At 41.0% G+C, this 13,276-nt stretch overlaps 1 protein-coding gene across 1 annotated transcript in view; it reads right to left on the reverse strand.

The window, feature by feature from the left end:
• Nucleotides 1-230: 230 nt before the first annotated feature.
• Nucleotides 231-13,276, reverse strand: part of Pdzph1 (PDZ and pleckstrin homology domains 1) — a 138,182-nt gene continuing 125,136 nt past the window's right edge. The window contains 2 exon segments of the mRNA NM_001402237.1: nt 231-591; nt 2,722-2,857. Coding sequence (NP_001389166.1) covers nt 492-591; nt 2,722-2,857 — 236 coding nt within the window. The 3' untranslated portion in view covers nt 231-491.

Here is a 13,276-nt window from a genome sequence, read left to right on the forward strand (position 1 = left end):
GCTATTGAGAAGACCTCCACCTAAGAAGCCCTGGGAGAGGGATTAGGTCTATTTGTCCTAAGAGAGACTAACAGGATGACTCCTTTTGGCCAAGATACTGACACACCCTGTAAGGAACATCATTTCAATGATTTGACTTTTCTCTAATGCCCTGCTTCATGACCCAAAGATACCCTCCAAAGCTTGTGGCCAAATTCTGAATGAAAGATTTAAAGAAGAATATGAAAGATAAAAATAAGACAAATACATGTTTATTTATGCTTTCAAGGGCTAGAAAGAGGGGACTAGGCTATGCAGATGCAAATGTAAGTCGTGGAGGCTTTGACATAAGTGCAGCACTCGAACACTGATATCAGGAAGTTGCTCCAAGTTTTTACAAACGTAAGGAGTAGATTCATTTGAACAACTGTGTTTCAGGACACTGGAGAGAAATGCCTTGCCTCTTTCCTCAAGCTGGGAGCAGCCTCATGGAATCCGTCTTTTTAGTTTCTTCACATTCTGGTCTCCTCTAGAGGTCGATTCATGAACTCCTGAATAGCTTGGTCCAAAGGAAGCCATTTTTTGATAGATGTTTTCAAAGCTGCAATCCAGCTGCAAGAAAAAGAAACCACAGAACAGATCATTAAACCTGTCAGGCCCTGGGGAGATAAGATGTGACAAAAATCCTTTAATTTATTTCCTAGTTGTTTCTCTTGGTGATTTATTTGGAATTAATGGGATAAATGAGCTCTGTGGATTTCAGGTCGACTGAGAAAGGAGAAATAGCAAGATGGCTGAATAATGAAAGTGGGGGTGGGGTATAGGAGAGAAGAAGATATTCGTAAGAAGTGATTAACGGAGTTGAGTGGTTTTCAAATTGCTAATAGTATTTTGTAGTTCTCACTTAACTTTAAGCTTTGCTGATCAAAGTGTAATAAATACTGTCATATCAGTGAAAAGTATTTATTAAATTCTAGAAACTGTACAGCCCTCCAGTTAATTCCCCTTTTCTTTCTCTTGCTTCCCTTTACCTGAACAGTTTTTTATGTAACATTGTTCCAAAGGGCAGATACTTTATTACTAGACTACTAGGAATAACAACCAGAAACAGTTACCCAAGAGTATCTCCAACAGGCTGTCTCAGAGACACTAATAAATGAAGCTGTGGGTCACTGGGTGTGGACTGTAATTTCTATAACTTTCTAAGCTCACTTTAGGCGTAAGTGGAGTAACATGTAACTCTAAGTTCAATCCAGTTTTTGACTTTTCACTGTTAATGCTTTGAAATATCCAGTGGCTCAATGATTGTCTTTTACTGTTAAGACAAAAAGCTCTATGAATTTAATCGGCCCAGCTATTTAGCTGTGACAGAGAAACTGGTAGGCTTTATCAGACGGGACTTACATCAGCTCAGTGACCCTTGCTCCGCTGTGCTAGTCGGATGCTTACCCTCATTATCTGTTTGCCAGATGTCCAGGAAGAGAGTCATGGCAACTTGTTTAGCAGTGACACACCTGCCTCCTCCCCCAGAACCTTTTTTTTAAAAGATTTATTTCTTTTTATTTATATGAGTACACTGTAGCTGTCAGACACACCAAAAGAGGATATTGGATCCCAGATAGTTGTGACCATCATTGTGGTTGCTGGGAATTGAATTTGAGCAGCCAGTGCTCTTAACCACTGAGCCATCTCTCCAGTCCCCAGAACCTCTTTCAAAGGAAAGGCACAAGCAACATCTACATAGAGAAAAAAAGGCACGCCTCTAATCTCTTGCTAAGTGTCCATTTGAGGGAGATCCCTAAAAATCTCACCTTTGGAGTTTAATTTCTTTGTGTTTAAAATAATATTTCATATATATATGAATATATAAATTTAGTCAAATATATATATACATATATATATATATACATATACATATACATATACACACACATATAGTCATCAAGTGGCTTTACTAAGGAATTTTTTCATGAGATCCTTGCAGTTGGGATGAAAAGAGGCCCGGAGCAGTTGGGAGATTATTGTGACGCAGGTGAGACGATGACTTGCTAGAGAAGACGTGTGAGCGTTGATACTGAGCACCTCCTTCCTCACCCAGTTGTATCTAGCAACATCAACACTCTTGTATTTCAGAAACATTCGAACAAAATGTTGCCTTGACAATGACAGCCTGAGATCGAATAGACCACAAACTAAATCCTTTGTATATCCTTCAGTGGCTTGGACTAAACAACCAAATGCAGATGGGACAAATCCATGTACACTATGGGAAAAGAGAGCAAGGGACAGATCTGTGTTTTACCTGACTGGGACGCACTTAATAAATGTAGCTTAAAGATCTATGGATTATTTACAGACTGTAAATGGTGTGGTTGTGTGTGTGCATGCGTGCATGTCGATGCCTGAGTTGTTCACTGTCTTGGCAAGAATTCAGTTTATTTCCCTCTTCATTTGGAGGGAAGAAGTATTCTTAGAGAAGTCACTGAAGAAGGGAATGAGAGAAAAATAATCCTGCAGGATCACAAAGCTTGCTAAGAAAGGATAGATTTCCCTTAAGAATGGAGTTGGAAGGGGGTTGGGGATTTAGCTCAGTGGTAGAGCGCTTGCCTAGGAAGCGCAAGGCCCTGGGTTTGGTCCCCAGCTCCCGAAAAAAAGAAAAAAAAAAGAGTGGAGTTGGAAGATGGGGGATGTGTTTGTTTGTCAAGGCTGACGAGGAGGGAGGGACGGGAGGTCCTGGCTTACCGCTGATTTTCTGTTTTATTTTCTGCACAGAAGTAGAAAGTCTTGAACTCCTCGGATGAAGGTCTGAGCTCAATCACCGGTTGCTCAAAGCCGTGGGTTTGCTCGATCACGCTGTACCCTTGTAGGTAGAGGCCACCTGCACAGGGTGAAAGCAGGGAAGACGAGACACACGCGTGAGAGCAGGGAAAGCACAGAAGGGAAAGGTGTCAGGGAAGGTGTTAGCCTTCTGGAGGTGAAGGGATGCTTTCCCACTCAGAGGTGGAAGAGCTAACTTCAAAAGAAGCCACACGCTGATTAGCGTCCAGCAGCAAGGCTGGTGGCAGAATTCGAACCTCTTGGTTGAACTTCTTGGTAAACAATCAGTGTTTATCTTCTCTGTGCCCGGATAAGCTTCTTCACCGGAAGGACATAGTTTCGAAATGAAACTTCCATTATCAAAGAGGAACAGCTGTAGTACCATCTAAGAAGAAAATTAAACAGTATTTCTTGGGGGCAGAGTCATTAAAACATACTTTCTGAAGCAGGATGAAGGCTGCAGGCAGTTTTTACAACCCACACGGACTCTCGCCCTCTTTGTGTAGAGCCTGCAAATCCCACTAAAAATATGAACCCACGGGGTGATACTAAAATGCTAACTCGAATTAGCAATGAGAATAGATGGCTGATTATAAAAACTAATTTTCCTCTCGTGAGCCTATAAATCCAAGGATACTGCTTGGTCTGAATTTTGTTCCCATTTTGAGGTTAGTAAGGATCTTGGTCTTGGAGAAGATTCTGGAAGGTTAAAACTCCTGTCCGTTTCTTCTGTTCTAAGGTGACCCAAATCTCAAGCAGAGACTCAGGCATTATTTGCAACAGTGATGGTGATAGTTTGTTCAGAGATTCGCCCCTCCTGGGTAACCTTGTGCCATAGCCTTGCACCTCCAACACTGGCCACAGCGTACTTCACTACAAGAGCAAACAAGAAAGCACTATGCTTCATAGGAGAGTCTCTGAGGCAGTAACAGGGCAATATGAACGGGGCACTTGAGTAGGGTTGACTCTGGCTTCCGGAAAGTCATTGTCACTATCACCCCACCATAAGAGCAAGATGAGTATTTTCACTTTAAACAGAATGCAGGGTTTTAAACTTTAAGAATTAAGGTTGGGTTGGTTGATTTTTTTTTTAAATTTTAACAGTAGATGTAAAAGGTGATATCAAATTTCTATTTTTAAATTTTCATTTGAAAAGAGTCCATTTTAGAACTCATAAGAAAACATTGACTTCGATAATGGACAGATCTTTTTTTTCTCTAGCTTAGTTGGCCTTGGTGATCTGGTGCTTACCAACAGGGTGATACCCTTTGAGACTGGCTGACAGAAGAGGGGTGGACTGGGTGTAAAACAGCACAGTATATCATTACTGACTCACCATGGGGCGGGTGCAGACCCATGGGCTTACTTTATGTGTAATATTTGTGTAATCATCAGCATAAGTTTTGTTATGTCAGAAAGAAACACCAGTCGGTAAACAGTCACTCCTTATCTGAACTGCCAACCTAGCTGCTGGTTAACCCCTCTCTCCTCCCCGTCTCTATGAGAGCAACCGCTCAGCACATGCTCCTCAGTGCTTGCTCTCTTTCTCTTAACATAGCGTTTCCAGAGTTCATCCATGTTACATATCAGATATTCATTAGTACTTTATTTCTTCTCTTTGTAACATGACATTTCATTGTGCGGACATAGCACTTCACAAATCTACAGCAGCTACGACTTGCTTTGAGATGGGAAGCCATCTCCTTCAGTGTTGTAACAGCTGTGTGCTCCAATGGATGGCTCTAGGCCCCTACCAGTGGGGACAGGGATAACATCCAAGGGTCACCAAACCAAAAGACATGAAATTGGGATTGGGACTTAGAGGAAAGGGTGGGTTCGTGTGGAGAGAGAAGGATAAGAAAGGATCAGACTGTGTATTAGTCATCTCTCTATTGCTGTGATAAAACACCATGACCAAGTCAACTCATAGAATAGGAGTTTATTTGGGACTTTTGGTTCCAGCGAGTCATGACCCACGACAGTGGGGAGAACAGATTGACCTGTGACTGGAGCGGAAAGCTAAGAGCTTTTCCCTTGACCCACTAACAGGAAACAGAGATAATTGGGAATGGTAGTGGCTTTGTACCTCAAAACCTGTCCCCAGTGATACTCTTCCTCTAGCAAGGCCACACCTAACCATACCCAAACAGCCAACATCTGGAGACCAGTTTTCAAATGCCTGGGACTTAGAGGAGACACACCACTCATACCACCACAAAGGGTATAACCAGTATCACTATATACATGCATGACATAGTAAAAAAAAACAAATAGATTTTTAAAAATGAAAGAATGCAAAAAACAATTTTGGTGAAACCAAGAAAGCCTTGTAACCATTTTCCCAGTACCTTTCAGGGCATGTAATAATAAGTGGCAGGAAGCTGGTGACTGCAACCCCAGCACTTCATTTAAGGAAATTTCACTGGGTGGTTCATGCCTCTTTGTTATATTAGTAAAAGCAATAACCAGCCCAGTCTATTGTTAGCTGGACGAACTGTGTAAGCATTTGCATACCCTGTTTACTGTAATCCTGTAAAATAATCTTTCTGAGAAGTGCTCACAGACCTTGAAGTGATTTAGAGACAAACAAAAATCGACAGGCATAATTTGTTATTTCGAGCTTTTTGCTGGAGAGAGATCAAAAGGAATGGGAGAGAAGGCCAAGGGCCTTCAGCCTTATAGAACAGCCCTTGACCAAGGGCCTTTTGAAATGTTATTAATATTACAGGGCACGTGAGAGCCAGTAGTGTATTTTGCTAAAGGACAAATACCTCTCTTGACTCTTTGGTAAAGACAGCCATCTGGGAACAGAGGGGCCATCTGTCCAACTCCCTCAGTGCACAGGGGAGCTAGCAATATATACCCAGACGAGTGGGAGACGTGGGGTTAGTGCCCAATATGGTTCTTACTGAGACTAGGGCCTCACGGTTTTCCACAGCTTCCTCCCCCCCCCCTGCTCACTTTTACTTTTTTTCATTTCTCTGATTTTTTTCCTTGTCCGCAGTATCTTTTCAGTGCTGTAAGAGGAAATGCTGTAAGAGGAAATGCCCTGCCAATAAAGCTAGAGCACATTCAAGACCACGTAATACGATATGAGGTCTACCAGCCCCGAAGAAGAATCAGTACACTAACCTTTAGCACATACAAAACAGTAAAGAGGCTCACATGCTAAGTCAGAGAATAGCATGTGATCACTGCAGCCTGGTGTCAAGTTGGGAGCCATGGGTCGCAGCTGTGTTAGAGCGGTAATCCGAAAGTGATAACTGTGAAATTTCTGTTTCTCTAGAGAGTCCTGGCTAACACAGAGGACAGCTGTTTGTAGACTGTTGTTAGGGACTATGCTGGTTAGTAAATTAGAGTTTGTAGGTCCTCCTCCAATAACCAGGGTTTCAACAGCACTGAGAGTTAACTAGGTTTTGAGCATCAGACATGGTATCTCTCTTGCTGAGCAGATCTTAATGTGAATTAGAGAGCTCTTGGTTACCACCAAGAAACGTGTGCCTCTACTGGACCTCTGGGAATTTGAAATAGTTCACAAGTCCTAAGAGGTTTAGCAGTACTTAAATGTTTTTTCCTGAGTTTGGAGCAGTCTATGAATCTAGACTTAAACACTTCCTTTATATCTATGTAAATAATCTCTTGAAAATTAGTTTGGTTGGCTTGGTAATAATATTGGTATCTTAAAATAACATGCCAAGTCAGTGATGAATCTGTAGTTCTGTTTGATTTGCTTGCATTGACTCTTACTCTATTATCAGCTGTTAAAGGTGGAGCATGTAGGCTGTGTAAAAACAGCCCGCTCTATCCGTCTGAAAAGGCCTGTTTATCTCATCATAGTTATATGTTCATCTGGGTCACGCCCAAAACATCATTGTGACTAAGAGTAGAGTCATCCCACTCTTCATGCCGGATGATAGAACAATGGGTGAAGGAGTGATGTGACGTGAGCTTTCTATCCCTTTAAACATCCAAGAGAGTTGGAGTTGTCCCTAGATTCTCCCTTCCCATTTGGCATGTCTACTGGTCTTAGCCAAATATGAACATCAGTGCTGAAAAATAGAAATCAAATGGCTCAGGAACCAGAGGTCACATAGCAGACATTTCATGTGGAAACATGGCAGTACTAGTTGGTTTTATTCACAATTATAAGAGGATGATGGGAAAACGGGGCAGATTTAATTGGTGGGTAGGAGGGAGGTCAGTACAGAAAGGGGAAAGAAGGCAAATAATACTGAAGATGGGTAAAAGGCCTTAAGGAACCATGTCCTTGGAGATCTGTCTAAGAATTTCGTATAATACTTATAAGTGTATATACATACTTTTGTTTAATGAATGTGCGAGGTAGTTTTATTGCCAACTTTACCCAAGCTAAAGTCATCTGAAAGGAAGGAACCTCAATTTAAAAAACGCTTCCGAGAGAGCCCCTGGGCAGCACCCCACGAGCAAACCTGAGCCTCGGGACCACAGGTAAGACCAAATTTTCTGCTGCAAGAAAGCTGCCTGGTGAACTCAAGACACAGGCCCACAGGAACAGCTGAAGACCTGTAGAGAGGAAAAACTACACGCCCGAAAGCAGAACACTCTGTCCCCATAACTGACTGAAAGAGAGGAAAACAGGTCTACAGCACTCCTGACACACAGGCTTATAGGACAGTCTAGCCACTGTCAGAAATAGCAGAACAAAGTAACACTAGAGATAATCTGATGGCGAGAGGCAAGCGCAGGAACCCAAGCAACAGAAACCAAGACTACATGCCATCATCGGAGCCCAATTCTCCCACCAAAACAAACATGGAATATCCAAACACACCAGAAAAGCAAGATCTAGTTTCAAAATCATATTTGATCATGATGCTGGAGGACTTCAAGAAAGACATGAACACACTTAGGGAAGCACAGGAAAACATTAATAAACAAGTAAAAGCCTACAGAGAGGAATCGCAAAAATCCCTGAAAGAATTCCAGGAAAACACAATCAAACAGTTGAAGGAATTAAAAATGGAAATAGAAGCAATCAAGAAAGAACACATGGAAACAACCCTGGATATAGAAAACCAAAAGAAGAGACAAGGAGCTGTAGATACAAGCTTCACCAACAGAATACAAGAGATGGAAGAGAGAATCTCAGGAGCAGAAGATTCCATAGAAATCATTGACTCAACTGTCAAAGATAATGTAAAGCGGAAAAAGCTACTGGTCCAAAACATACAGGAAATCCAGGACTCAATGAGAAGATCAAACCTAAGGATAATAGGTATAGAAGAGAGTGAAGACTCCCAGCTCAAAGGACCAGTAAATATCTTCAACAAAATCATAGAAGAAAACTTCCCTAACCTAAAAAAAGAGATACCAATAGACATACAAGAAGCCTACAGAACTCCAAATAGAATGGACCAGAAAAGAAACACCTCCCGTCACATAATTGTCAAAACACCAAACGCACAAAATAAAGAAAGAATATTAAAAGCAGTAAGGGAAAAAGGTCAAGTAACATATAAAGGCAGACCTATCAGAATCACACCAGACTTTTCGCCAGAAACTATGAAGGCCAGAAGATCCTGGACTGATGTCATACAGACCCTAAGAGAACACAAATGCCAGCCCAGGTTACTGTATCCAGCAAAACTCTCAATTAACATTGATGGAGAAACCAAGATATTCCATGACAAAACCAAATTTACACAATATCTTTCTACAAATCCAGCACTACAAAGGATAATAAATGGTAAAGCCCAACATAAGGAGGCAAGCTATACCCTAGAAGAAGCAAGAAACTAATCGTCTTGGCAACAAAACAAAGAGAATGAAAGCACCCAAACATAACCTCACATCCAAATATGAATATAACGGGAAGCAATAATCACTATTCCTTAATATCTCTCAATATCAATGGCCTCAACTCCCCAATAAAAAGACATAGATTAACAAACTGGATAAGCAACGAGGACCCTGCATTCTGCTGCCTACAGGAAACACACCTCAGAGACAAAGACAGACACTACCTCAGAGTGAAAGGCTGGAAAACAACTTTCCAAACAAATGGTCAGAAGAAGCAAGCTGGAGTAGCCATTCTAATATCAAATAAAATCAATTTCCAACTAAAAGTCATCAAAAAAGATAAGGAAGGACACTTCATATTCATCAAAGGAAAAATCCACCAAGATGAACTCTCAATCCTAAATATCTATGCCCCAAATACAAGGGCACCTACATACGTAAAAGAAACCTTACTAAAGCTTAAAACACACATTGCACCTCACACAATAATAGTGGGAGATTTCAACACCCCACTCTCATCAATGGACAGATCATGGAAACAGAAATTAAACAGTGATGTAGACAGACTAAGAGAAGTCATGAGCCAAATGGACTTAACGGATATTTATAGAACATTCTATCCTAAAGCAAAAGGATATACCTTCTTCTCAGCTCCTCATGGTACTTTCTCCAAAATTGACCATATAATTGGTCAAAAAACGGGCCTCAACAGGTACAGAAAGATAGAAATAATCCCATGCGTGCTATCGGACCACCACGGCCTAAAACTGGTCTTCAATAACAATAAGGGAAGAATGCCCACATATACGTGGAAATTGAACAATGCTCTACTCAATGATAACCTGGTCAAGGAAGAAATAAAGAAAGAAATTAAAAACTTTTTAGAATTTAATGAAAATGAAGATACAACATACTCAGACTTATGGGACACAATGAAAGCTGTGCTAAGAGGAAAACTTATAGCGCTGAGTGCCTGCAGAAAGAAACAGGAAAGAGCATATGTCAGCAGCTTGACAGCACACCTAAAAGCTCTAGAACAAAAAGAAGCAAATATACCCAGGAGGAGTAGAAGGCAGGAAATAATCAAACTCAGAGCTGAAATCAACCAAGTAGAAACAAAAAGGACCATAGAAAGAATCAACAGAACCAAAAGTTGGTTCTTTGAGAAAATCAACAAGATAGATAAACCCTTAGCCAGACTAACGAGAGGACACAGAGAGTGTGTCCAAATTAACAAAATCAGAAATGAAAAGGGAGACATAACTACAGATTCAGAGGAAATTCAAAAAATCATCAGATCTTACTATAAAAACCTATATTCAACAAAATTTGAAAATCTTCAGGAAATGGACAATTTCCTAGACAGATACCAGGTATCGAAGTTAAATCAGGAACAGATAAACCAGTTAAACAACCCCATAACTCCTAAGGAAATAGAAGCAGTCATTAAAGGTCTCCCAACCAAAAAGAGCCCAGGTCCAGACGGGTTTAGTGCAGAATTCTATCAAACCTTCATAGAAGACCTCATACCAATATTATCCAAACTATTCCACAAAATTGAAACAGATGGAGCCCTACCGAATTCCTTCTACGAAGCCACAATTACTCTTATACCTAAACCACACAAAGACACAACAAAAAGAGAGAACTTCAGACCAATTTCCCTTATGAATATCGACGCAAAAATACTCAATAAAATTCTGGCAAACCGAATTCAAGAGCACATCAAAACAATCATCCACCATGATCAAGTAGGCTTCATCCCAGGCATGCAGGGATGGTTTAATATACGGAAAACCATCAACGTGATCCATTATATAAACAAACTGAAAGAACAGAACCACATGATCATTTCATTAGATGCTGAGAAAGCATTTGACAAAATTCAACACCCCTTCATGATAAAAGTCCTGGAAAGAATAGGAATTCAAGGCCCATACCTAAACATAGTAAAAGCCATATACAGCAAACCAGTTGCTAACATTAAACTAAATGGAGAGAAACTTGAAGCAATCCCACTAAAATCAGGGACTAGACAAGGCTGCCCACTCTCTCCCTACTTATTCAATATAGTTCTTGAAGTTCTAGCCAGAGCAATCAGACAACAAAAGGAGATCAAAGGGGTACAGATCGGAAAAGAAGAGGTCAAAATATCACTATTTGCAGATGACATGATAGTATATTTAAGTGATCTCAAAAGTTCCACCAGAGAACTACTAAAGCTGATAAACAACTTCAGCAAAGTGGCTGGGTATAAAATTAACTCAAATAAATCAGTTGCCTTTCTCTATACAAAAGAGAAACAAGCCGAGAAAGAAATTAGGGAAACGACACCCTTCATAATAGACCCAAATAATATAAAGTACCTCGGTGTGACTTTAACCAAGCAAGTAAAAGATCTGTACAATAAGAACTTCAAGACACTGAGGAAAGAAATTGAAGAAGACCTCAGAAGATGGAAAGATCTCCCATGCTCATGGATTGGCAGGATTAATATAGTAAAAATGGCCATTTTACCAAAAGCAATCTACAGATTCAATGCAATCCCCATCAAAATACCAATCCAATTCTTCAAAGAGTTAGACAGAACAATTTGCAAATTCATCTGGAATAACAAAAAACCCAGGATAGCTAAAGCTATCCTCAACAATAAAAGGACTTCAGGGGGAATCACTATCCCTGAACTCAAGCAGTATTACAGAGCAATAGTGATAAAAACTGCATGGTATTGGTACAGAGACAGACAGATAGACCAATGGAATAGAATTGAAGACCCAGAAATGAACCCACACACCTATGGTCACTTGATTTTTGACAAAGGAGCCAAAACCATCCAATGGAAAAAAGATAGCATTTTCAGCAAATGGTGCTGGTTCAACTGGAGGGCAACATGTAGAAGAATGCAGATCGATCCATGCTTATCACCCTGTACAAAGCTTAAGTCCAAGTGGATCAAGGACCTCCACATCAAACCAGACACACTCAAACTAATAGAAGAAAAACTAGGGAAGCATCTGGAACACATGGGCACTGGAAAAAATTTCCTGAACAAAACACCAATGGCTTATGCTCTAAGATCAAGAATCGACAAATGGGATCTCATAAAACTGCAAAGCTTCTGTAAGGAAAAGGACACTGTGGTTAGGACAAAACGGCAACCAACAGATTGGGAAAAGATCTTTACCAATCCTACAACAGATAGAGGCCTTATATCCAAAATATACAAAGAACTCAAGAAGTTAGACCGCAGGGAAACAAATAACCCTATTAAAAAATGGGGTTCAGAGCTAAACAAAGAATTCACAGCTGAGGAATGCCGAATGGCTGAGAAACACCTAAAGAAATGTTCAACATCTTTAGTCATAAGGGAAATGCAAATCAAAACAACCCTGAGATTTCACCTCACACCAGTGCGATTGGCTAAGATCAAAAACTCAGGTGACAGCAGATGCTGGCGAGGATGTGGAGAAAGAGGAACACTCCTCCATTGTTGGTGGGATTGCAGACTGGTAAAACCATTCTGGAAATCAGTCTGGAGGTTCCTCAGAAAATTGGACATTGAACTGCCTGAGGATCCAGCTATACCTCTCTTGGGCATATACCCAAAAGATGCCTCAACATATAAAAGAGACACGTGCTCCACTATGTTCATCGCAGCCTTATTTATAATAGCCAGAAAATGGAAAGAACCCAGATGCCCTTCAACAGAGGAATGGATACAGAAAATGTGGTACATCTACACAATGGAATATTACTCAGCTATCAAAAACAACGAGTTTATGAATTTCGTAGGCAAATGGTTGGAACTGGAAAATATCATCCTGAGTGAGCTAACCCAATCACAGAAAGACATACATGGTATACACTCATTGATAAGTGGCTATTAGCCCAAATGCTTGAATTACCCTAGATTCCTAGAACAAACGAAACTCAAGATGGATGATCAAAATGTGAATGCTTCACTCCTTCTTTAAATGAGGAAAAAGAATACCCTTGGCAGGGAAGGGAGAGGCAAAGATTAAAACAGAGACTGAAGGAACACCCATTCAGAGCCTGCCCCACATGTGGCCCATACATATACAGCCACCCAATTAGACAAGATGGATGAAGCAAAGAAGTGCAGACCGACAGGAGCCGGATGTAGATCTCTCCTGAGAGACACAGCCAGAATACAGCAAATACAGAGGCGAATGCCAGCAGCAAACCACTGAACTGAGAATAGGTCCCCCGTTGAAAGAATCAGAGAAAGAACTGGAAGAGCTTGAAGGGGCTCGAGACCCCAAAAGTACAACAATGTCAAGCAACCAGAGCTTCCAGGGACTAAGCCACTACCTAAAGACTATACATGGACTGACCCTGGACTCTGACCCCATAGGTAGCAATGAATATCCTAGTAAGAGCACCAGTGGAAGGGGAAGCCCTGGGTCCTGCTAAGACTGAACCCCCAGTGAACTAGTCTATGGGGGGAGGGCGGCAATGGGGGGAGGGTTGGGAGGGGAACACCCATAAGGAAGTGGAGGGGGGAGGGGGATGTTTGCCCGGAAACCGGGAAAGGGAATAACACTCGAAATGTATATAAGAAATACTCAAGTTAATAAAAAAAAAACAAAAAAAATGCTTCCATAAAATGGGGCCATAAGTAAAACTGTGAGGCATTTTCTTAGTGATTGATGGGGTGGTGCCATCCCTGGGGTTGTGGTCC

Source organism: Rattus norvegicus, chromosome 9, assembly GCF_036323735.1.
Source record: "Rattus norvegicus strain BN/NHsdMcwi chromosome 9, GRCr8, whole genome shotgun sequence".
NCBI lineage: Eukaryota > Metazoa > Chordata > Mammalia > Rodentia > Muridae > Rattus > Rattus norvegicus.